This window comes from Cebus imitator, unplaced genomic scaffold, assembly GCF_001604975.1.
Source record: "Cebus imitator isolate Cc_AM_T3 unplaced genomic scaffold, Cebus_imitator-1.0 Scaffold17, whole genome shotgun sequence".
In the NCBI taxonomy this organism is placed as follows: Eukaryota; Metazoa; Chordata; class Mammalia; order Primates; family Cebidae; genus Cebus; species Cebus imitator.
Window position 1 is genome coordinate 3545650 of NW_016107332.1, and position 26521 is coordinate 3572170.

A 26521-nucleotide genomic window follows, 5' to 3' on the forward strand; every position below is an offset into this window, starting at 1 on the left:
GGTTAGAACAAGTTCTTTTAATTCACTGAAGCTTCTTATCATCCACCTTTTGAAGCCTGCTTCTGTTAATGGAACACACTTGTTCTCCATCAGGCCTTGTTCTGTTGCTGATGATGAACTGTGATCCACTGTAGAGGGAGAGGCGTTCTGATTTTGGGTATTCTCAGCCTTTTTAAGCTGGTTTCTTCCCTTCATTATAGATTTATCCATCTGTGGTCTTTATAATTACCATCTTTATAATTGGGTTTCTGAGAGAACATCCAACTTGTTGATTCCCAGCACTAAAATCTGAGCAACCCACTGCACCGGCTAAAACAGTGGCGTTAAGATTGATGGTGCTTTTCTGGTGCTGCACCAAGAACCGCCACACCAAGGCAGCGGCAAAACCGCCCCGCCGGCCACAAGAGTCGTGCTGGCGACCCATGGGTCTCCTCCGCTGGGAATCTCCTGGTGCGTGAACAACAAAAATTCGTCTGAAAGTGTGGCGTCCTCTCGTTCTCTGCGCTTTCACTGGGAGCTACAATCCCGAGCTGCTAGTGATCAGCCATCTTGGCTCTCTCTCCAATGTAAAAGTTTTCTTAATGTCTGGTGGTCAATGATTGTCCACTCATACTTAAGAGCGATGCATTAAAAATGTTGATTGTAAGCATGGAGATGCTCATTAGTGAGATGTTTCTTTTGGGAGAATTTCAAGTTGTCTCTGTAGGTATTATTATTATTATGACCATTTTCACTGTGATTATCTGCTAATCAAAACAACAGCAACAATAATAACAACAGCAACAATAACAACGACAACTTTCTAACTTCCATACTCAATCTGGAAACAAATATAATCCTGTCTTGAGCTCAGTGAATTCTAGCACAGGCCATTTCTGCTGGATATATATTACACACAATGCAGATAATTTTGTAAAGGAGTTCTCTTGTATCTTGTTTAAATGGAAAATTATATTTTTCATGTTGCTCCCTCCTGATTGTCTTCTAAAATGATGGAATAGAGGTTTGGGGGAATTTCTAACTGTCTAGGTATTTTATTCTGGGCAGATCGGTTTCTTTCATGTTTCTAGGTAGGAGGTAAAAGTCTATGTCCAAGTTTTCTCACACTCAGTGCAGGGAGTTGTCAGCACACAGACATCCCTCTTTTCAGTACAGTACTGAAGTGCTTAGCTGAACCTGGTGTCCCTGTGTCCTGAGTTTCCCAAATTAGCCTTTTTAAAAATATGTATACTGAGCCTCTGGAAGTCTTCCAGGGAGAGGAAGGGGAAGTTATTGAGTAGACTGAGTGGACAGGGAGAAAGATTTGGAAATATAACTACTTTCTTTTCTTTGTATATTTCAACCAGTTCTATCGTGAGCTCCATGGGTACCCCCACATCCAGAGTTTTCTGGTACCCTTTGTTACTAGGCTTTCTGTAGCTCTGTAGTAGGGATTGATCTGTATCTGGTTTTCCCTCATAGTTGGCTTTTTAACATTATTTATTTACCTATTTATAAAATTATTTTCATGTTTCTTACATAATTTGCCACTTGTCCAATGGTCTTTGTTTCCATTAAAAATATATATTATCTAATCTCTGATTCTCTGTCCTTACGGGTTTATGTCTTCTTTAACCTCTGTTCCCTAATTTTAGCAGACAATCCAGAGAAGCAATATAAAAATATAATTTTTCCATTGAAACAGAATGCAAGAAAGCTCCTTTACAAAATTATCTGCACTGTGTGTAACATTTATCCAGCAGAAATGGCCTGTGTTAGAATTCATTGAGCTCAAGATAGGATTGTATTTGTTTCCAGATTGAGTTTAGAAAGTTAGAAAGTTATATTTTAGTTTAGCAGATAATTCCAGCAAGAGCAAATAATGATGACAGTGATAATAATAATAACGGCCATGCCAGCAGTTCATAGCACAATGACTTGAAGCGGGAGAGGCTGGGTTTTCATCAGTCTTTCATTCAAGTTAGCTTTAATACTCTCTCCTAGTATACAGAAAGAAAGAGGGCATTCTTTACATGTGTGTAACATTCTTGAAAGCAGTGTTATATATTCTTGATACATCCATTTCACAAGGTCTCATTATCACAGATGATTTCAGGCACCTGAACAAAGAACATAGAAGGCAAAAACTCAGGTATTTCCTTTATGTCATCAACAACATAAACATATTCGAATTCCAACCGAGATAGATTTTTACTCTACTTTAGATATATTTATATTTAAATATTTTAAATATTGGGCTTGGTGGATATTTATTTCTTTTCAGATGTCTGTGATAATGATCTGCATGTTTCTGGTGGCATGGTCCCCTTATTCCATCGTGTGCTTATGGGCTTCTTTTGGTGACCCAAAGAAGATTCCTCCTGCCATGGCCATCATAGCTCCATTGTTTGCAAAATCTTCTACATTCTACAACCCTTGCATTTATGCGGTTGCTAATAAAAAGTAAGTAATGTCTAAAATGCTTGCAAATACAAAATAAAACTGATACAAAAAGAATGTTAAGACTTTTTGGGAGAAAGTGACAGAAACCCACTTTCATCTAGCATAAAGGTTATTTGGCTTATGTGACTGGAGCAGCATCTAGGAGCTTAAATGCCTAGAGCTCCAGATTTGTAACAGACTCTTCCCAAATAGTGGCAGAGATTATCGTGGGCAACCCAAGACCCAAGTTCTACCAGCAAAGCATCCCCAAATGCCAGCTGCATCACAGATAGCTCTCTGGCAGAAAAGGTCCTGGAATGTCAGTGGTCAGCTTGGTTCAAATGGTTACCCCACCCCAAAATACACGGAATAGTGGTTTCCAAAGAAAAGAGTGATTCTATTACTGGAAAATGGACGAGGCAATATTGGGCTCCCTTGGTGGGTAGTATAAATGTATGTTTACAAGAAAGAAGACATATCATTCAAATACAAGAGAAAAGTTCAGTGCCAACATAAAAGGCTTCGGGATACTAGAGAATTCTTCCCTCCTGTCTTTTTTGGATTTCTCAGCAAAGTGTTCCTTTCCTGCCTTCTCCGTGAAGTTTAGATTCTTTCATTTGTGTTACTGCTGGAAAAATAAAATAAATCTACTGTGCATAAATATTTGGCCAGAAAATTTCAGAAGAAGTTAGGTAATTTTATCCTGGAATGACAAAGTTTGGGAAAGCAGCTTTAGCTACAGGTATGTGAAGAAACATAAAATTTTACAGATCAAATAGACCACAAAAGAAGAATGAAGAACACATTTTAAAATCAGAATCTGCTGGTAGTTCTTTTGGAAAATTCAGTCATTCCCAAGCTCCCTTAATTTCAACTGACCTTTGCTGGGAAGAACAGAGGCATGAAACACACATTGTTAGTTCAAATAAACAACTCATGGCATCTGACATTAGAAACATCCTTTTAAATATATATAAATATTTACTTTTATTAGAGTCTTCAATCTATAGAATCAACAGTGCAAAATTGGCCTTTAATTATACCATATACCTTATATATTTATACAGGTTCTCAACAGGAAATCTGTAGAATCAACAGACAAAACTGGTCTTTATATATACCATATTTTTTATGTATTTATAAAGGTTATCAACAGGAGATATTAAAGTTGGAGGCAGCAATCTATCCAGAGATGTAAATTAACAGTAGTGGCATCAACCATATTTTAAAATGCTTTAGAAGTTTCAAATCATTATGAGTTAATGCCAGATTTTTCTTTTTTTATTGTAGGTTTCGGAGGGCAATGCTTGCCATGTTAAAATGTCAGACTCATCAAACAATGCCTGTGACAAGTATTTTACCGATGGATGTATCTCAAAATCCACTGGCTTCTGGAAGAATCTGAAAGGAGAGAAAAGGACATACTATCAAAACACTGTAGTTTTTGGCAATGCTTTTATTTTAAATATGAGTCAATTTAGATCAAATGCAGACATAGATCGTTGTCCTGTTAGACTGTAAGTTCCTCAGGTGCACTCATGCTTCTTTTGTTTGTGCCTTGGCTGCTGTAGTGCATGCTATGTCCTGATATGTCAACTTATTGCTTATCTCCTTTGATGAATTAGGAATCTGAGGTTAAGGCCCCCTTTCTTTCTCCCTATTATGGCATGCATTACACTGCACTGATGACCTTTAACTTTCCTGGCTCCTCCATTGGAATAGAAGCAGTCACCAATTTAATGTTAGAATAAATTAATAGTAACAATAATAATTAATAATTCTAGATAAATATGAAATGATGTTGGATGGTCCCCGTTAGAATAGAAAGCATTTTTGCATTTCAACATTTTAATATTTAAATCAATTATTAACTTATGTTATTAAACAAAAATAATCAAATGAACATTAAACACGATAGTTTCTAAATAAAATGTTAAGTCAATTCATATATATATATATATATATATATAATATGGCATTATAACCTCTGTGCATATTTTTATGTTTTCTGAAATTTTTATTATCATTTTCCGCATATCTACTCCATGTATTTGCCACCAGAGTTAACATCAATCAGAGTGGAGATTTTTATGTTTGTTCTTTGATGGATCCTTAGCACATGTACTCAGTGCTGTCTGGTATGTAGTAGGCAGTCAATAAATATTTTTTCAATGTTGAATGAATTTGGAGACTCACATATTTGTCATTTTAAATGACTATTAAGCATAGTACAATATACCATTATTTATATAGCAGACAATTAAATTGCTTTCCAATTTTTAGTTTCATGGATGTATCACTGAGAACATTGTAGTATAAATATATTTTTTCTTTGGGAGAAGTTATTCTATTTGAGTGGTTTTTTCAGACTAGAAATACTGGATACAAATACAAAAACACTATTATTGTTGCTAGTTTGCTTTCTGGAAAGATAGAATTAGTTTACACTGGAATTAGTTTACACTGTAATTGCAGTATCTAAGTGAGCTTTTCACTGCATATGCCTGCTACTAGTGCTGTATATATTTAAATTATGAGTTATATACTCAAATTCATTTTATTTCACATTTCTTTAACTGCTAATGAGGCTGTGTCTTTGCATATTGTATTTTTTAATCTTTATTTTGTCATCCTGTAAATTTTCTCTTTAGCATATTAAGTACAATCTAGGCATTAATTTTATGTGTACAGTCCTCTACGTATATGGAAAGGTAAGCTGCTGTAGTAATCTCCTACCTTATCGCCTCACTTTCTGGCTTTCCCACAGCAATCAATACATACAACTGCAAATCAATACAATGTCATAGCTAATCTTTTAAAAATAAAGTTCCAATGCCCAAATTCTTATAAACCCCTCAGCTAGATTTTCAAGGCCCTCTTTAACATACCCCCAAAGGGACTTTTCAGCTTTTTGTCTTTCTTCATGGCTAAATAAAATGTTTAGTGTTCCCAGAGAGTTCTGAGTGCATTGTGTCGCTAGCTCTTTGCTCGTTCTGTCTACTGTAGCTGAACCTTTTTACAGGAAGAGTATAGTGAAATCTGTGCCCAGAGTCCCAAAGCCATTAAAAGGCCAGGACAACATCTGTAATAATGTCTAGGAAAATGGACTCAAGAGTTCCAGTTTGCAAAGCCGTGAACTCATTTCCAGTGATAAGTAAGAAACAACTTTGCCTCAAATATAAAGGAGGTCAACGGTGTACAGTACTTATATTTCAATGCTATATTATCAATTAATTTGCTTATATGATAAAACTAGGAAGACCTGGCTTTGGTTACATAGTTCCCTCTGACCTCTTAGTTTACTAGTTTCTGATGTTTTTATCTTTAAACAGCGTTTCTCTACTCAATTTGGCATGTCTTGCCCCCGTGTAAGTCGTGACATCTGTGAAATTAATAATTCAAAAAATCTCTTGGTAATTTGGCAATCAGAGCTTTACCCATCCTATTTCTCCTTCCTCTTGTGCTCAAAAACTCAGGGCCATCACCTCTCACTGCATCTCCAACACTGGGAAGCCTGAGGGTTGTTCTTAAATCCCTTCATCATCCCTATACCTAATCAATCATTTTTCACACCTGGATGTTTCCTCAAGCTGCATTATCCTATTTCCAGCACAGCAGTCAAGGCTGTAGCCTGACGGCTGCTTTCCTGGACTATAACCACAGACATCCACCCGAAGCCTCCTCCTTTCTTGCTGCTTGCTCTATCTAAACCTTTTCTCCACACAGCCACCAGAGAATTCTTCCTAAAAGGATAAGCTGATGTGCCACTCCCAAGTCTAACTTTTATTGCTCCCATTGCCTATAGGCTGAGCGTAAGCTCTCCATCCAATTGAAGGGTTTCCTTGATAACATCATCCCCACTTACCTCTCCAGCTTTATCTTTTTTAACTTCCTGCCTCAAAATCTTATGCCTGAGCAACAAGAAGTGCTTGCAGTTCTCTGAAGACAATACACTCATTCTCTCTTCTCTCCCTTTGTTTCCACTATTCCCTTTGCTTGCAATGCCCCTTTTTGGATTTTCCCATAATGCATCATCATGTACCCTGTAAATGGCAGCCAGGCACCACCCACCTTAGGAAGTCTTGCTTGACTAACATAAGCTGGATTTGATGTTCTTTTCTTGTGCTTCTTGAGTACTCTGTTGCCCTCTTTATTATGTGAGTTCCTTGTGTGTAATAACTGTCTTGTTCATCTTTGTACCCCTCAGTGCTCAGCAGAGAGTAAGTACTCGGTAAATATTTGACAAACAAATTAATTGCACAGAATCTGGAAACCCGCAGTGTTTTAATTGAGCGCAGTTTGTCAGACTATGGCTCTTATATGAATTCTATTAGTTTTCAACATTTCCTGTAATATACTTATTTTAATAGATTTAATTTTCTTCTAAAAAAGTTTTTAGTTTAAAGAGGATGGTTAGAAGTGGCCACTAAGAAGGTTAAATAACATATATTTATTTCTTAAATCCTTGAGTGACTCTGTGAATTCTCCATTTTATGTGTGTGGAGATAGTTTTATAATTTAATTACATATAATTCATATTTTCTGATAGAGCCTAATATAGCTAAAAGAATTAGAGTTGATCTTCAAATATGGCTTTGATGCAGATAACTTGGAAAACTATTGAACAGAGATAGATGCCTGCATTAAAAATAAATGTGCTGGGATAAACCTTCCACACACTGAGATGATCTGGAAGAGTCCTAGAACACATTCTCACTGGAGAACTTAGTCCTGCCACGAGTAGTTGGTTGAAGCATTTTCCCCATAAAATCTATGTAATGGACTTGTTTACTTTATTTTTAGAGATAACCAGTATGTGGCAACATCAATAACTCTTTTCTAAATCATTCTTTTGTCATGTGCCTCTATTTTTAAAACTAAATTTTGTAAAACTGAATTAGTTATGCATGCTGGCAAAAACCAAATGTAAAATGTTGTATAATGTTGTAACATGTAAATAATCTACAGAATTTTCTAGCATCTGCCAAGATCGAATTATTTTTAACATTAAGTATATTTTTAAGGTGCAGTGGTAAGTATATCCAGAGGAAAGGGATTTAATAGGCATTTCTTTGCAAATCAAGCTGTGGGTAACTATTGAAATTGCTTGTCATGTGTTTGATTTTCATTTTCCTTAGAATGTGTTACTTTGCTGAAACTGTATTCAAAGACTGGGTCAATTGATCTCCTGCAAGATACACTTGAAGGTTAAGTAACTACAGATCTCAGCTAATCCTGTGTAATCTGCTGTTACTAAATGGCTGTTTGCATTCCAGGCACACCAGTTTCTGAATGCTTAGGATTTGGTTACCTTTTGTTTAAATAACCTCTGAAAGGAGCGATGCATCTCTTTGCATGTCTGTGCATTGTCCTTAGCATTTTGGAAGGAGTGGGCTGTTCGTGTCCTTCACAGTGCATGTGTGATTATCACGGCAGAAATGACGGCTTGGGATCAAGGTATGCTCCTCTGCTTGCTACTAAATGTTCTCATTATTTTGACAAAAGGGACCCAAACAAGAGAGCCTGCTTTTGAAAGCAAATGTTTGAGGATCAGAAATCACAGAAGAGAAGGTTTAATGTCCATAAACTTCAACTTAATTGTATTAAGTTGGTCACCTGCTCCTTCACTGTTTTCATTTCGAGCAGTTTGACTCTTAAAGACCTCTCAAGTTATTGGAAATTTCTAAACACATTCTGTGTTCCCAAATTTTTTTTATGCTCATGTTTGCAAAATGTTGCTTGAGGTCAAACCATTTAAAGGTGTGTGGCCAGTTCAGCCCTTGATTATAGGAAGCCTAAGAGGGCAGGGCTGAACAGGAGCTGTGGGACATGCCCAGATCCTTTGCTTTCGGGGCTCTCCACTTCCTTTGAGGATTATTTGGCAGGAAGGAAGATCTCAAGTGTAAACTCAGAGAGTTTAATAGAATATTTCATTTTAAGCTGATTGAATTTACAAAGTAAAGAAGATTGAAAAAAAAAATACTGTCTGTTGCAGACACTGAAGGATCCTCACAGAAGTTATTCAATCTCTAGGTTATTTTAGCATCTGCTTGTGTAGTGAGAATAGTTATTTGCTTATAAGGTGCATGAGGCCTTTTAGATATGTGAAATGCAAAACAGAACTCTTGCTAGCTAAACATGGTAGAACTTGAATTTTTTTTTGAGAGGGCATTTAATAACAAAATCAGACTATTTGTGACTTGATTGAAGTAAATGGTGAGTCTCAGAGAAAATAATTTGTGAAAAGAATTGCCCAATTTATGTCTTATAACTTTAAACAAATAAATAATAATAACTAAGACATATTTGTTAAAAGCTTATTTTGTTATTGTATAAACTTTACTTAACCAATTCTTGGTATTTTTTGAGATATTCACTGGGTGGTTACAGACAATAAAGAGAATGTAGCAAATTAAAGACCTGCTTGTCCAGGGGTGTTCAGCAGTGAAGATCAGGCCAGGTTACTTTTGAGAAACAATCACAGAAATGTTTCCTTCTCTGTGGTGACCCCATTATTGATGGATTTTATAAAAATTATAGAATATTAGCCCTGGTAAGGAATAATCTAGTTCAACCCCTTGTCAGTTTATACGTGAAGAAACTAAACTGTACGGAGACCAAGTGACTTGTCCTAGGTTATATAATTGTGTTGATGTAGTAGCTAAGTTGGTAAAGATGCTAGATCTTTTTGTGTACACACTGGGCTTTCTTCTATGATAGAATGCTGAAATGCTTTCTTAATGAGTAGAAACTGGTATAAAGTAGCACTGAAATCTGTGATACAAAATAGAGATGAAAAGTAAGAGATATCCCTAGAGAATTTCAAAGATTCCATGAGGTCTTCTCCTGAAGTTATAGAAAGGAGATAACAAATTGCAGCTTTATGCTGCTTACATTTGTATACATTATGAGCAGCTTTTCAGATCCACCGATTTAATGTGATTTTCACTAACAGGTGAAATTTTTTTCACCCTTTTTATTGCAATTATGTACTGAATTTATAGTGTGCTACAATTTGTATGATATTTTGCAAAACTTCTTATTGTTCATTTTTAGTAATTCGGATGAGTGTATCATAGGAAATAAATAGGTATTTTCCAGGCTAAAACGAATCTAAATTCTCAGATTCCTCATACTTTTAATTTACACATGGGACAGTGTTGTTTTTCTTTTTTCTTTCTTTTCTTTTTTTCTTTTTTTTTCTATTTTGAGATGCAGTCTCACTCTGTCACCCAGGCTCGAGCTCAGTGGCGCAACCTTGATTCACTGCAAACTCTGCCTCCTGGGTTCAAGCGATTCTCCCACCTCAGCCTCTGGAGTAGCTGGGATTACAGGCATCCACCATCACACCTGGCTAATTTTTGTATTTTTAGTGGAGATGAGGGTTCACCATGTTGGCCAGGCTGGTCTCGAGCTCCTGACCTCAAGTGATCTGACCGCTTTGGCCTCCCAAAGTGCTGGAATTACAACCACCTTGCCCAGCTGGTACAATTTCTATGCCTGTTTTATGTGTGCCAACAAACAAGATCAAAATGTGACTCGCTCAAGGTCAACTCCTAGTTTCTGGTTTATTCCTTAGGCAGAAAGCAATGTGCAAGTCACGTTGTTAAAACAGAGCTCAACTTTAAACGTGTACTGTGAACACTTGTTTTTTTCTTTCACCTAAATAAATTATCCTCTTAAAAAGTATTGATTTCTGATTTTAACAGGCAATTCTTTAAAAATGGGCCATTTCCTAAACAGATGCACTTTGAAGATGGACAGAAGTGGTTTTGAAAGGTGACTGCAAAACCTACTAGTTGGGTGACCTTGGGAAGTTACTGAATGTTGGTGGGCCTCAGTTACTTTCCATGTAAAACCGAGGTTATTGACAGTAACAGCAAACACCTACTGAGTATATATTATGTACCAGGAAGTTGTAAAGTTTTACATCCATTGTAACTAACCATCATAACAGGCCATATGGGAAAATGAGGTTGAGACACTGGTGAAGTGGCTTTAAGAGGTGGCAGAACTTAGACCCTGGATTGTTTTGATCCAAGATCAGTGTGACTCTAAAGCAGGCACTTTTACCTATTACCCAATGTCTGCCTCCTGGGGTTGTTGTGATGATTAAATAAAGTCATGGATGTGACCTTGTTGAGCAGGGCTTGCATGTTAAGATCTTCATAAATATTAGGTTGAACCACATGAAATTGCTGATATTTGATATTATTTTTTACTATCTTGGCTATTTCATATGGTTCAACCTAAAAGTAGCTGCTGTCACGATGAAGAAGAAGATGCACTATTAGAGAACAGGTTAACCAGAGTAAATATTTTTTGAACACTAATAGGGAATAAAAATTTATATATATTGAGATGGAGTCTCACTTTGTCACCCAGGCTGGAGTGCAGTGGTGCGATCTTGGCTCACTGCAACCTCCACCTCCTGGGTTCAAGTGATTCTCCTGCCTCAGCGTCTTGCATAGTTGGGACTACAGGTGCCTGCCACCACGACCAGCTAATTTTTGTATTTTTAGTGGAGATGAGGTTTCACCATATTGGCCAGGATGGTCTCCACTCCTGACTGCAAGTGATCTGCCCATCTTGGCTTCCCAAAGTGCTGAGATTACAGGCATGAGCCACCGCCTGGCTGAAAATTGATATTTTTCAAATGAGAAATATTTTTTTTAAATGGGTGTTGGAGAGTTAGTTTCCTCACATTGCTTTTTTTGTGACACTAGGTTGGTGCTATGTAACGACATGGATATGAATGAGCTCCCTACAAACCTCCCCGTGGATACCGTGAAGCTTCGCATAGAGAAGACTGTCATCCGCAGAATCTCCGCAGAGGCCTTCTATTACCTAGTAGAGCTTCAGTACCTCTGGGTGACTTACAATTCCGTGGCCAGCATTGACCCCAGCAGCTTTTACAACCTGAAGCAGCTGCATGAGTTGTGCTTGGATGGAAATTCTCTGGCTGCTTTTCCTTGGGCATCTCTGCTGGACATGCCCCTTCTGAGGACCCTGGATTTGCACAATAACAGAATAACCAGTGTGCCAAACGATGCACTCAGGTATCTGAAGAACCTTGCCTACTTGGATTTATCGAGCAACAGACTAACCACATTGCCAGCAGATTTCCTGGAGAGCTGGTCTCATTTAGCTACAACACATTCTGGAGGCTTGGACCTTTCCCCAAGCAGGGTTATTCTTGGTAAGCTTGCGAGCCTCTGGGCTTTTCATCTGTAGATAGCCTGCTACGCATAGCTTTTGTTGTCCAGTCTTTTAAAATCTATTGGATTTGGTTTTTTACTCTGTGATTGCAATTTTAGTGGAATAGTATCTTATTGGTTAACCTAGGTCAAGTTACCTCTTTCCCCTGTGTAAATTGTAAGGGCTGTGTGTGTGTGTGTGTGTGCATGCCTGTGCGTATATACATGTGTGAAGAAAGTGGAGGAGAACTTGCATCAGAAATGGAGAGAGGACCATTTCTCTTAAAGAGCCTCCAGCTGAGAGACAGAATCCACCAACCTGCATAGACTCCAGTGAGCACAGTATTGCTCCACACTCTGGTACAAACTTCTGCTCAGTTTACTTTTGAACTCTTCATTAGGTTCTTTCTGGCATCTTTATTCGATAGCAGTGGCTTCATTAGTTAGGAAGAACAGTGTCTAAATTTCCTTAATCTAAAAAGAAATGGTGGAAGCACCAGTTATTTTACTGGCCCCAAATGGTTCTCCTAACGGATTTGGTCTCTTAGTTTAGTTGTGACTAGTTTTGGAATTTTGAACTTGGCCTTGTTTAGGTTCTGTTAGGATTCTTTTTTTTTCTTTGTTATACTTTATGTGCAGAATGTGCAGGTTTGTTACACAGGGGTACCAGTGCCATGGTGGTTTGCTGCATCAATCAACCCATCATCTACATCAGGCATTTCTCCTAATGCTATCCCTTCCCTAGCCACCCACCCCAACAGGCCCCGGCGTGTGATGTTCCCCTCCCTGTGTCCATGTGTGCTCATCGTTCAACTCCCACTTCTGAGTGAAAACATGCAGTATTTGATTTTCTGTTCCTTTGTTAGTTTGCTGAGAATGATGGTTTCCAGCTTCATTCATGTCCCTGAAAAGGACATGAACTCATCCTTTTTATGGCTGAATAGTATTCCATGGTGTATATATGCCACCTTTTCTTTATCCAGTCTATCACTGATGGGCATTTGGGTTGGTACTAAGTCTTTGCTATTGTGAATAGTGAGGCAATAAATAAACGTGTGCAAGTGTCTTTATAATAGAATGATTTGTAATCCTTTGGGTATATACCCAGTAATGGGATTGCTGGGTCAAATGGTATTTCTGGTTCTAGATCCTTGGGGAATCACCACACTGTCTTCCACAATGGTTGAACTAATTTACACTCCTACTAATAGTGTAAAAGTGTTCCTGGCCAGGCGTGGGGGCTCATGCCTGTAATCCCAGTACTTTGGGAGGCCGAGGTGGGCAGATCACAAGGTCAAGAGATTGAGACCATCCTGGTCAACATGGTGAAACCCCATCTCTACTAAAAATACAAAAATTAGTTGGGTGTGCTGGCACTAGCCACCACGGGAGGCTGAGCCAGGAGAATTGCTTGAACTTGGGAAGCAGAGGTTGCAGTGAACTGAGATCATGCCACTGCACTCCAGCCTGGCGACAGAGTGAGACTCCATCTAAAAAAAAAAATCGTTCCTATTTCTCCACATCCTCTCCAGCATCTGTGGTTTCCTGACTTTTTAATGATTGCCATTCTAACTGGTGTGAAATGGTATCTCATTGTGGTTTTGATTTACATTTCTCTAATGACCAGTGATGAAGAGCTTTTTTTTTCATATGTTTGTTGGCCACATAAATGTCTTCTTTTGAGAAGTGTCTGTTTATATCCTTTGCCTACGTTTTGATAGGGTTGTTTTTTTTTTCTTGTAAATTTGTTTAAGTTTCTTGTAGATTCTGAATATTAGCCCTTTGTCAGATACATACATTGCAAAAATTTTCTCCCATTCTGTAGGTTGCCTGTACACTCTGATAATAGTTTCTTTTGCTGTGCAGAAGCTCTTTAGTTTAATTAGATTCCATTTGTGAATTTTGGCTTTTGTTGCCATTGCTTTTAGCATTTTAGTCATGAAGTCCTTGCCCATGCCTTTGTCCTGAATGGTATTGCCTAGGTATTCTTCTAGGGTTTTTATGATTTTAGGTCGTATGTTAAAGTCTTTAATCCATCTTGAGTTAATTTTTGTATACGGCGTAAGGAAGGGATCCAGTTTCAGTTTTCTGCATATGGCTAGTCAGTTTTCCCAACATCATTTATTAAATAAGGAATTCTTTCCCCATTGCTTGTTTTTGTCAGGTTTGTCAAAGATCAGATGGTTGTAGCTGTGTTGTGTTACTTCTGAGGTCTCTGTTCTGTTGCATTGGTCTATATCTTTGTTTTGGTACCAGTATCATGCTGTTCTGGTTACTGTAGCCTTATAGTACAGTTTGAAGTCAGGTAGCATGATGTCTCCAGCTTTGTTCTTTTTGTTTAGTATTGTCTTGGCCATATGGGCTGTTTTTTGATTCCATATGAAATTTAAAGTAGTTTTTTCTAATTCTATGAAGAAAGTCAGTAGTAGCTTGATGGGGACAGCATTGAATCTATAAATTACTTTGGATAGTATGGCCATTTTCATGATATCGAGTTTTCCTATCCATGAGCATGGAATGTTTTTCAATTTGTTTGTGTTCTCTCTTATTTCCTTGAGCAGTGGTTTGTAGTTCTCCTTGAAGAGGTCCTTCACATCCCCTGTAAGTTGTATTCCTAGGTATTTTATTCTCTTTGTAGCAATTGTGAATGGGAGTTGACTGATGATTTGGCTCTCTGTTTGTCTATTATTGGTTTATAGGAATGCTTATGATTTTTGCACTTTGATTTTGTATCCTGAGACTTTGCTGAAGTTGCTTATCAGCTTAAGGAGATTTTGGGCTGAGATGATGGGGTTTTCTAAAGATACAATCATGTCATCTGCAAGCAGAGACAAATTGACTTCTTCTCTTCCTATTTGAATACTCTTTTTTTTCTGTTGCCTGATCGCTTTGGCCAGAACTTCTAATATTATGTTGAATAGGAGTGGTGAGAGAGGGCATCCTTGTCTTGTGGCAGTTTTGAAAGGGAATGCTTCCAGCTTTTGTCCATTCAGTACGATATTGGCTGTGGGTTGTCATAAATAGCTCCTATTATTTTGAGATACAGCCCATCAATACCCAGTTTATTGAGAGTTTCTAGCATGAAGGGGTGTTGAATTTTATTGAAGGCCTTTTCTGCACCTATTGTCTATTGAGATAATCATGTTGTTTTTGTCATTGATTCTGTTTATGTGATGGATTATGTTTATTGATTTGTATATGTTGACTAGCCTTGCATCCCAGGGATGAAGCTGACTTGATTGTGGTGGATAAGCTCTTTGATATGCTGCTGGATTCAGTTTGCCAGAATTTTCTTGAGGATTTTCACATTGATGTTCATCAGGGGTATTGGTCTGAAATTTTCTGTTTTTGTTGTGTCTCTGCCAGGTTTTGGTATCAGGACTATGTAAGGCTGGTTCAGCATAATAGCTGGAAGATACTATTTCCCTACCTATCTTTCTAAGTTTCCTGGAAAGTAATTCTTGGTTCTAATAGAATTACCCAGTGGTGTAATATAGTAGAAAATAAAATTCAATTACTACATTGCAATTAATAGCTTTCTAATGATCAATTACTAATATTACTATGAAGAAGCAATTTATAGAACATTCATATTTTTTCCTTGGGAGTTAAATCTGGATGGGAACTTAGGGATCAAAGGGAAAATGTTATGACATTTTACTAGCCATAGGAAGTTACCTAAACAGTTTTAACTGCATTTTAGGGTCCAGATTTTTTAAAAGCAGTAACATGAAAATACTTTTGTATAACATTAAATTGTAAAAACAGGCTATGCAACTGTATAAAAAGCATGAACATAACTATTTAAAAATGTGCAAAGGCAAAGACTGAAAAGAAATTCACTAGCTGAATTTCTTTTAAATTCTGCTTAACTGTTTTCTTTCTGTGACAACTTTTCATTTTTTTATGTTTCCAAAATGTTCTGCAATGGTCATGCATTACTTTTATAAAGATAAAAATAATCATGATAATAAATAACAAAGGATAGTTTGAAGCATGTGACATCTGACCTTAGCAAAGCCATGTTTGATATGTTACCAAAAGAAGAAAAAGAGAGGACCAATTGATGTGGATAAATCACACACAGAAAACTCAGTTTTTTTCATCTGGAAAATGGTGATGGTAGGGCTTGCTCCATTTTGTTCATAGGACTGTAATGAGAAGAAATTGAAATATTTTATGTAGCTGTTCTTTAGAATATGAAGTTCACAGTCTCTGAGATTATGCTTTTAGATCAACGATTATCTATAGAAGCTGTGACTGGGATGAGAGTATCCTATAAAGACTTCTTTGTTTGGCCTTTTTGTTATTCCAACAATATTTGAACCTTTAATTGCATCACTGAATGTAGTGATGAGAACCAGTCCTAGCTTTTCTAGAACATAGTGTTTAAGTATAGCAATTATATCTTTCTGGGTGTCCTGTAGAATTTGCTTCTGTTCTGTTATGGTGGGATACAGCCTACTTTTATTTAATTTTTATTACTCTCTGTTGATTATTGTTAGCAGATGGGGGTTCTATTTGTAATAATAATATTAATAGTTAATTTGATGGAATTACTCAATGCCAACCTAGTTCTTACACTTGACCTATGTGACTTCTAGTCTCACATTAACTCTATAGTAAATACCACTTCATCCCCATTTTATAGATGAAAAAATAAGACACAAGTTAAGCCACTTGCCCAAATTCACTCATCATATAGTGGTGGAGCTGGGTTTTGAGGACAGGCCATCTGGCTCCAGACCCCAGGTCCTTCTCCCCTTCTTTATAATGTGAAGTATATAGTAACAACAGAGTTCCTTTCTTCATATATTCATTACTTTACTGACCACTTTAGATCATATATGTATGTAATAAAAACATTAAGGTGATGCTTTTCAATTACTCTTTCTCTTCTACAGGAGTAAAAACATCAACTTAGTAAAATTGTCGTTTATTGTATCCATGAAAACTTAACCTATTGCCCTGCAAATCAACATTGGAATTAACTATAAAATTAAATTTTAATTTGCAATACAGGTAAATTTCCATGGCCTCTTTCTCAAGATTAAGCAAATATTTACACAGGCATATTCTGTAAGGCCTTGACACTGTTTGTCTTGGAGAGAAAGGTCTGCACTAGGAGAAAACATAAAATGCTTTTTTTGGGTGTTGTTTTACTTGTACCCAAATTTGCTCAATCATAAACATGGGCTCTTTTCCTATTTGAAATGGAGTTTGCCTGAAGGTCAGTGGCAGCCCTAGTATTTCCAGACTTTTCTGAAATGGTGTCAATTTAGTTCAAAAAACACATCAATCTCTGTAGATGTGCCACATCCTTTTTGTGGTTTGAGGAAACAAATTCACATAGTTAAGGTTTATGCCTTGCTCTAATCCTCACCCTCTTTCTACAGCTAGTAAGAAGGCAGAGTCAAGCTTCAAATTTACAGTTCATCTCTAAAGACATCACTCTTTAATTTTTAAAACTTTGTTTTTAATTGAGACATTGAGGTATACTTTGGACAGGTGAAATGCAGGATTGTAAGTCTACAATTTGGTAAATTCTGATAAAGGTATAACCTTACATAACTCACACCATCATCAAGATACAGAATATTTCCATTACTCCAGAAAGTCCTGTGTTTCTTTTCAGTCAATCTTGCCTCACTGTTTTGAATTTTCTTCATTATAGGCTAATTGTGCCTGCTTTAGAATGTTATTAAATGGAATCATACAAGGTGCACTTTTGTGCCAGGCTTCTTTCACTCAGCATTATATTTTTGAAAATCATCGATTCTGTTGCATGTATTGGTAGTTCCTTATTGAAAGATTGTATTCAATTGTATGAATGGAGCAATTGTTCATCCTTTCTCCTATTGTTGGACACATGGGCTGTTTTGAGTTTGGGACCATAATAAATTAAGCTTCAATTAACATTCTTGTACAAAGCTTTTTGTGGAACATGTTTTCACTTCTGTTGGATAAATTCCTAGGACTGAAATTGCTGGGTTATAGAATGGCTGTATGGCTGGGCGCAGTAGCTCATGCCTGTAATCCAGCACTTTGGGAAGCTGAGGCAGGCAGATCACTTGAGGTCAGGAGTTTGAGACCAGCCTGGGCAATGTGGGGAAACTCTGTCTCTACTGAAAAATATGAAAATTATCCAGGTGTCATGGTGCGCACCTGTAGTCCCAGCTTCTCAGGAGGCTGAGGTAGGAGAAACCCAGGAGGCAGAGGTTGCAGTGAACTGAGATCATGTCACTGCACTTCATCCTGGGTGGTAAAAAAAAAAGAATGACTACATGTATAACTTTTAAGGAAACTACCCATTTTTCAAAGAGGCTATATAACATTATACATTTCCACTAGCAATGCATAACAGTCTAGTTGGTCCATATCCTCACCAACATTTAATGTTGTTGCTCTTTCTCATTTCAGCTATTTGGGGATTGGGTGGGTCAGGAAGCGGTTTTCATTTGCTTATGGGTCACTGTATATCTTCCTTTATGAACTATCTTTTGCTTAATTTTTAAGGATTATTTATCTTTTATTCATGATTGAATATAAGTCTTTTGTCTGTTATAGCATTGTGAATATTTTTTCCAAGGCTGACTTGTCTATTCAGTTTTCCTCGTGTCTTTGGTAAGAAAGGTTTAAATTTTGATGACATTTGATTCGTTAGTTTTTTCATTCACAGTTAGTGCTTTCTGTGTACCACCTAAAAAATATTTGCCTACCTCAGTATCACAGCTACATTATTTTCTTATAGTTTCAGCCTTTATACTCAATTTTTAGCTGTCTATTCTTAGCTCTTATACTTATAGCTATTATCCATCTAAAAATAGTTTTTGAGTATTGTGTAAAGTAGGGGTTGAGGTTTATATGTTTGCAAACACATGTCCACTTGTTCCAGCACCATTCATTAAAAAGATGTAGTCCAGACACGGTGGCTCACACCTGTAATCCCAGCATTTTGGGAGGCTGAGGCAGGTGGATCATGAGGTCAGGAGTTCAAGACCTGCCTGGCCAAGATGGTGAAGCCCCATCTCTACTAAAAATACAAAAATTAGCTGAGTACGGTAGTGGGGACCTGTAATCCCAGCTACCTAGAAGGCGGAGGCAGGAGAATCACTTGAACCTGGGAGGTGGAGGTTGCAGTGATTTGAGATCGTACCACTGCACTCTAGCCTGGGTGAAAGAGCAAGACCCTGCTTCAAAAAAAAAAAAAAAAAACAAAAAAAACAGATGTTCCTTTCCCTGCTGAATTGTTAAAGACTGTTGTCTCCAAAAAGCTGAGTAGGCATGCGCTGTACCTTCAAGGGCTTATAGTCCTCAGAATAACTTTTGTGCAAGAATTTATTGCTCACTTTTCACACACAAAAAAGCACATTTAGTCCAACTATTCTGATGCATATAAATATTATTCTTTTAGAAAAGATAAAGTTCACTTGTCCCCCCATCCAAGAATAGTTATATAAAGTAAACTAATTAATGCAAATTAGTGTAGTGGTTGATGTGTTGCCTTGAAGGAATGCAGTGCAAGTAACAGTTTAACTTAGAGAGTGCTCTTACCTTTGTCCTCAGAAGAAAAAAACACTTAAATGTATTCAGTTCTTGGTCACTACTTTTTAAAAAATTGTACCTTTGACCTTAAATAGACATTTTATTTTTGAGGGATTTAAAAATATTTACATAACTTTTAGATATAACCAGTTAAATTAATTTTTAAAAGAATTTTGTTTTACCATTAATACATTTTAAAATAATTTCAAAGCATGAAATAAATTGTTAACGTTGTAGCTCTTGAATCTTTTCCTAAACATTTATACTCCAGATTTTGCTGCTTTAACATTTTTAAATTTTATTTTATTTTATTTTGAAAGAGTATCTCACTTTGTCACTCAGGCTGGAGTGCAGTGGCGCAATCATAGCTTACTGCAGCCTCCACCTCCTGGGCTCTGTTGATCTCCCGACCTCAGCCTCCTGGGTAGCTGGGACAACAGGCAAGTGCTGCCACCCAGCTAATTTTTGTATTTTTTGTAGAGACAGAATCTCGCCATGTTGCCCAGGCTGGTCTTGAACTCCTGACCTCAAGCAATCTTCCCACCTCAGCCTCCCAAAGTGTTTGGATTACAGGTGTGAGACCGTGTGCCAAGAGCAAGCCAATTCACTGAAGAGCTCGGCTTCTCATAACCGAGACCTGCATCTTCACCAGGATGAACATGTGCCTGTCGTTATTGGACTTATGCCTGGGGACTACATTCAGTAGACTGTGCCTTTAGATGAGGGGATGTATCCTTTGGAAGGATCACGTAGCTGTTGTATCGACAGTTCTTCTCCCGTGGAAGTCTCTGTGGTTCCTCCTCAAGTGGGAGGGTGCTGTTTCCCTGAAGTCGAGAGTCAGGTAGACCAGGACCTAGTTGTTGCCCCAGAGATCTTTGTGGATCAGTCAGTGAATGGCTTGTTGATTGGCACCACAGGAGTCATGTTGCAGAGCCTGAGAGCGGGTCACAATGATGTCCCTCCACGCCCACCATTGCTACCTCCAGTGCAGAATAATCAAATCCAAAGGAACTTCAGTGGACTTAACTGGCACAGAGGCCCACATGACTGAATGTATGTTCTGTTATTATTTTGATCTTAACTCTGTTTGTGGGATTGCAAGAGTTTGCTTCAGTGCAAAGTAGTGGTCCCATGCTTGTGTCAAGCCTCACAGGGGAGCTGAAAAAACTTGTAAAACAAGGATGGTACTGGGGACCAATCACATGTTGGGAGGCAGAAGGGAGCCTAGCAAACGTGCCAGATGGTTCTTTACTTGTCTGGGACAGTTCTGACGACGTTACCCTTTAAGCTTGAGCTTCTGACCCTACGGTAAAACATTTCACACTAGAATTGAGTGCTCAAATGGTAGATTTAGCTTTTATTAACAGCCAGATGTGGAAGGACATAGGTCCATAGTTGATCTAATTGAGCATTCAATCAGGGACTCCGAAAATAGGGCTTTTTGTTATTCAAGGTCTGGGCTGCCTGGATCTGCAATTTACCCAGTCAGACTCACCAACCCAGTGTCCTGGTTCATGCAGGTGTGCTCCCTGCAGTACCTGTGTCGTTGTGTTATATGTTAGTATACCAGGATAGACTTAATTCAGAAACTGCCTTTGCCAAACAAAATGAAGGATTATTTACAGGAGAAGCACTACTGAAAGAATGAGAACACTGCATCTTGCATTTTGGGAATAAGAAAAAGAAATTGAAATACAGTTTACAAACTTTCATTGCCATCAAAACCTTTTGCTGCCATAACCATTTCAGTTTTATGTGTAAAAGAGTCATCAGTTTGTTTAGGGGTGGGGAAGTGTCAGCAAGGTGTCTTGGATTTCTTTTGGTTCTTTAAAAAGGGAAGTCGAGGTTTTAAAGGTGTGAATTATATTTCATCAATGTGCGGAATAATCACAATGTGAATTATCAAATTCTCCTCAGTACCCCCCGCCCAGTCCTTTGCTGCTATCTGCTGTGATTTTTATGCATTAAAGGCACATTTCATGTGTATTCAACCCTAAGTAAAGTTGAGTGAAACTTACAGAATGGAAATTACTATGTCTTTTTAAATGGCCCGTTTTCAAAAGATAGTGTTGAATAAACATACCTGTGTGATAAAACACAGAATTTACATATACACTGAAGATGAGTTTTTAATCTCTAACTTTAAATTGATTTATTTGGAACCATGAATTGACATAATCTTGGGTAATGGAAAGGAGATCTGCAACATATTTTTTAACAACACTTTTTTCTAAATTATTTCTGAGGTTGTGCTAATATGTTTGGTTGTGAAAAGTTGAATTTTTCTGTTGCCTTCATTTTCATCTTACAGTTTGTCTATTTTAATAAATGGCCTTACATTAAAAAAATTATAAAGAAATGTATGCCACCAATTTAGAAATTGTTACCTTTTCTGTAATTAAACTTGGGTACAAGTTGGCATAACGTGAAAACCTACGGAGCTAGAATTATTATTAAATAAATATTAGATTAAAAAAAGAAAAAAGAAAAAATCTGGCATAAGCTGAAGTGTTTTCAAAGTATTTTATTCAAATATTTCATACATATTATATAACTGAATAAATTTGATGTGCTGGCAGATTTAGAAATTAATCTTAAAATCAAATTATAAAAAGCTATGATGAGCATAGCTTTTATGTATAGAATATTGACACAAATTTATAGATGTAAGATATAAGTAACCTTTTATTTCAATATAAATGTTTTAGAATCATTCTATTTATGAATTCTTACTATATTAAGGTGGGTGCTTACGTGTTTTGTTGTAAATCTTTTGATTGTTTTTATTTAACTTAAAATATGCCATCTTCTCCTCTTAGGCACTATGATAACATATCTTTGCCCTGGAGGACACTTGCCAGTTTGTGTGCTGTGATCTTCTCTTCACTGGTTTTATCTTTCGCTCAGGGAGCAGACACATGATTGGATCCTCACTTTGAGATTTAATTATCTGTGGGAGGCAAACCATGTATTTATTTCATTGATTTCTTGCAAAGTACAGCTCACAATTCTGACAATACCAATTGATAGCAACATTTTAAATCTTTTATAGCTTTTTGTAGAGGTTACTGGAACATTACACACCAACTGACTTGATTAATTTGTTAAACCGTGTGGGTCACAGTCTAACAATCTAATCCCAAATCTAGTTCTTTATAATATTTAAATGTGTATAAGGCAAAACTGGTTAATGTAAAAAATATGCATACAAAGTAAAATAAGACTACTGAAGGGATTTCAGCCTTTGGAAGAATTTTAAAACTGTAGTAATTCCCCCTTCCCTCCATTTTAATAAGTAAAATCAGATATATTGTTTATAAAAGGAGAATTGACTACCTTTACTCTTTATTGTAGTCAAAGTTGATAAACTGGTTTCATTTTTTATGATATTCATATTTTAACTGTATATCAATGTAGACATAGAAAAGTCACAAACTTGAAAGATTTAACTTTTAAAAATAAGCACTATTGGGCTGGGTGCCGTGGCTCATGCCTGTAATTCCAGGACTTTGAGAGGCCAAGGCAGGCAGATCACCTGACGTCAGGAGTTCAAAACCAGCCTGACCAACATGGTGAAACCCCATTTCTATTAAAAATACAAAAAATTAGCTGGGCGTGGTGACGAGTGCCTGTAATCCCAACTGCTTAGGAGGCTGAGGCAGGAGAATCGCTTGAACCTGGGAGGTGGAGGTTGCAGTGAGCCGAGATCGTGGCCACTACACTCCAGCTTGGGTGACAGAGCGAGACTCTGTTGTAAAAAAAACACTATTAGAACAGCCTAGATGCACAGATTATCTTTAGCACCTCAATCAATAGAGATAAAAATGTCACAAATTAGGCATTCTATCATATTCTTCTGCTTTTTACTGAGTGATGGATTTTAGTGTTAATTTGTTGTTCCATCTTTGGTTTCTTTTAGTCTATGATCATTATTTTTATTTTATAGGTTGATAGAACATTATGGCTGTAAAAACCTCTAGCATTTATCTAGTCAACTCTCCCATTTTGCTGATAAGAAAACTGAGGCTCAGCAAGGTTGCATGATCCAGGACACAGAGTTAGTGGTTGGGCCTCATCAGGAACCCAAGCACAGTAAAGTTTGTGAGAATGTCATTTCCTATTACTTTTTAAATTTATCTTTCATATATTTAAATCTGGCCTTCACATATCAGGTCAACTAATATATACAATAATGATTGAATATCTAATGTGGTGTCTGTTGGTGAAGTAAGTTTTTGAATGTCTATGAACTGACTTCATTATTATAGATATTTCAGTATCTGTCAGATAATACCTCCACCATTACTTACGTACTTGTTTTGAATTCTTTTTTAGTCTGTACAGGTTGTATTACATTTGGTTTCTGTTGTTAAGATCAAGAAAATATGGACCCTCGTATAGGGAATATGTTTTATATGTATGAAATTTGTTACATATTCAGAGGTTGAAATGACTATATTTTACAAAAGGTTTTAAGTACTATGCTTAGCAAGAAAGGTTAAAGTTCACAGAGATTCTACTTTGAATAAACCATTGCTCCAGGTAATTTCCATGAATTATGTAATTTAAAATTCATGCAACTCTGTGAAAGAACTGCATTCTGTAGATGAGGCTGAGAGAGGTTGTTATTATAGATACCTACTCATGGGGCGAAGCTTGATAGAACTGAGATTTCAGCCCACACATTAGGTTCCAGAGCCACACTTGGTCATAGCAATATAAAATAAACTAGAAAGTCTGCTTATCACATAAAATTGGATGAAAGAACCAACACTTAAGAGAATACAATTCAAATTAATATTGATTCAATAACTAGGTATAGATTCACAAGATTAAATATAAGAGGAAAAGTTTAAAGTTATTCACCCATGGAAGAGAAGCAAACTTCTAAAACAGGAGATGAAAAAGCAAACTTTTACCATTACTGGTAGAAAAACATGACCCAGTCATGACTTGCTATAATAATTTTAAAAAGTATAAAAGAAATATAGAATTTACAAACTAACAGTTACATTTCCACCATGGTTAGAATTTGTAAAATTGTTGTTTTGTCTTTTCTTCCTAATTTAGTAAAAGTTTTCTTCCACTCCATTAGTAAAAAGCCATAACTGCAAATCTCTGTGATACATTTTTTTCTATCTTGGGCTTTATGTGAGGCTGTTATGGAACATCGCTCCTAAGATCCTAGAAAGACTTTTGTCTGACAGAATACTCTAAAGCTCCATCTTAGATCCTTCTGAGGTTTTAGCAAATCATTTTATAGTCCCATCTGGATTTGATGTTTCCTCTGAAGTTCTATCTTAATTTAAGAATTTTGGAGAGGCTGAGAATAAGAAATAGTTTTTTAATTGAACTCAGCAAGTTTTGATTCCTTTATATTTAACAGGTTTTTAACTGTGGCCTCTTCTTTATATTTTATTAGTAAACACCAGGGAGTAGTTTCAACACTCTGTTTGGAAATATCCTTGGGTAGACCATGTTGCATTGAGTATGCTTTTGACTTTCTGTGTGGATCACAGGTGACAGTGCTGCTAAACTTTCTGCCACTCCATAGCAAAGGATCCTCTTTCCTCTAGTTTCCAGTAACATTTCGTTCACTTTCCTTCAAGCTCTCACTGATAGCCTCCTTGAAGGCTCAAAGGCTTCTGCTAACAATTCTGAAAGTGAGACAGATCCTGAAGATGCTTGTGACTAGAAACTGTCAGCTAACTGCATTGCTTGCAGCTGATTCTCTTTTGAAGGGAGTATTGGGCAAGTCACCTTCATGGTCACCACATATGGCATTCATGCTAAGCCACGTTTTTGCTTCTACCAGCCCTTCTAGTCTTCTCTCCAGCCACAGCCAGTATCTCACTCTATGTTTTTTGCGACACAAAGCTTGCATTACCTCAGTACACCTTCAAATCACATAAAACCATAACTTATTCCAGGCTGAGTTAGGTGCCTCTGAGCACCCTATAATACTTACAATACTGTAAATATTTCCATAGCACCTTTGAAAGATCTTTATTACTGTATTATGGCATTCTATTGTACCTGGATTAAAATCTTGGCTCTGACACTGATTAGCTATGTGAGCTTGGCCAAGTTATTTGGCCCCTCTGTGTCTGAGCTTCATCTTTAATGTGGGGATAATAATATCATTTATTATAGAGTTATTGGGATTAAATGTGATAGTAAGTGCTTAGAACATAATCTAGCACAGAGTAAGTGTTCAATAAGTATTAGCCATGATTATTAATGATCTGAACTAATGGATAGGATGTGTTCATTGAAATTGTTGGATTGCAGAGCAAAACTGACATAAAGGTGACTGCTTCACTTCTGTTTTCAGGGAGACAGGGTAGATCCCTACTTTCTCAAGTGACAGGATGTAAACTGAAGTCATCAGAATAACCTTTGTCTTTCTTTCCCACTATCTGTTTTAGGTCTACAGGACAATCCTTGGTTCTGTGACTGTCATATTTCCAAAATGATTGAGTTGTCAAAGGTTGTTGACCCAGCTATAGTGCTTCTGGATCCACTGATGATTTGCAGTGAACCTGAGCGCCTCACAGGAATTTTGTTTCAGCGGGCTGAGTTGGAGCGTTGTCTGAAACCATCAGTGATGACCTCGGCCACCAAAATCATGTCTGCTCTGGGTAGTAATGTTCTACTGCGGTGTGATGCCACTGGCTTCCCCACCCCACAGCTCACATGGACCAGATCTGACAGCTCGCCAGTTAATTATACAGGTATTTTCTTGATTCAGCCCTACGATCAAAGGAGTTTACAAAGCTCTGAAATTAACATCATGTTTTGTGTGATTTGAAATTAGCCAGCTAATGCTGATAAAGTATTTTAAGAGTATTGTAGGTGCAAGGGATTTGAAATGTACATTTTATTGATTAGTATTCTCCTCAGATTATCTAACTACCTAGATAAAATTAGACACTCGAAACTCTTTTTCTTAGGTAGAATAAAACAATGCAGTGGATGGATATGGCACACAAGGCCTTTGTCTTGCCTCAGCATCTTGGATACAGCTCACTTCAAAATGTACAACCATTACATTTTTTTAAAAAGGGCCTTTTGCTGGCCAGGCACGGTGGCTCATGCCTGTAATCCCAGTAATTTTGGAGGCTGAGGCAGGCAGATCACCTGAGGTCAGGAGTTTGAGATCAGCCTCGTCAACAAGGTGAAACTCCATCTCTACTAAAAACACCAAAATTAGCCAGTTGGCTGTGCACACCTGTAATCCCAGCTACTCAGGATGCTGAGGCAGAGGAATCACTTGAACCTGGGAGGCAGAGGTTGTGGTGAGTCTAGATCATGCCATTGTACTACAGCCTGGGTGACAGAGTAAGGCTCTGTCTCAA

At 37.2% G+C, this 26521-nt stretch overlaps 2 protein-coding genes and 1 pseudogene across 7 annotated transcripts in view; all 3 read left to right on the forward strand.

The window, feature by feature from the left end:
• The window catches only part of GAR1 (GAR1 ribonucleoprotein), a 31556-nt gene extending 26952 nt beyond the window's left edge, over window positions 1-4604 (forward strand). For 2 of the 5 annotated variants that reach the window (XM_037731877.1, XM_017509631.2), the window contains exons 11-12: window positions 2264-2442; window positions 3712-4324. In XM_037731877.1, coding sequence (XP_037587805.1) covers window positions 2264-2442; window positions 3712-3826 — 294 coding nt within the window. In that variant the 3' untranslated portion in view covers window positions 3827-4324. Of the gene's footprint in view, window positions 1-2263; window positions 2443-3711 lie in introns of those variants that run through there. The other 3 variants (XM_017509640.2, XM_017509656.2, XM_017509649.2) reach the window with 3 other exon arrangements.
• A 665-nt stretch (window positions 4605-5269) lies between these two features.
• Window positions 5270-26521, forward strand: part of LRIT3 (leucine rich repeat, Ig-like and transmembrane domains 3) — a 27384-nt gene continuing 6132 nt past the window's right edge. The window contains exons 1-3 of the mRNA XM_017509559.2: window positions 5270-7878; window positions 11148-11620; window positions 25592-25897. Coding sequence (XP_017365048.1) covers window positions 7763-7878; window positions 11148-11620; window positions 25592-25897 — 895 coding nt within the window. The 5' untranslated portion in view covers window positions 5270-7762. The remainder of the gene's footprint in view (window positions 7879-11147; window positions 11621-25591; window positions 25898-26521) is intronic.
• Window positions 19132-21276, forward strand: LOC108289265 (annotated as a pseudogene). Its single transcript, XR_005197239.1, has 2 exons — window positions 19132-19142; window positions 19737-21276. The product of XR_005197239.1 is annotated as a suppressor of cytokine signaling 6-like (transcript).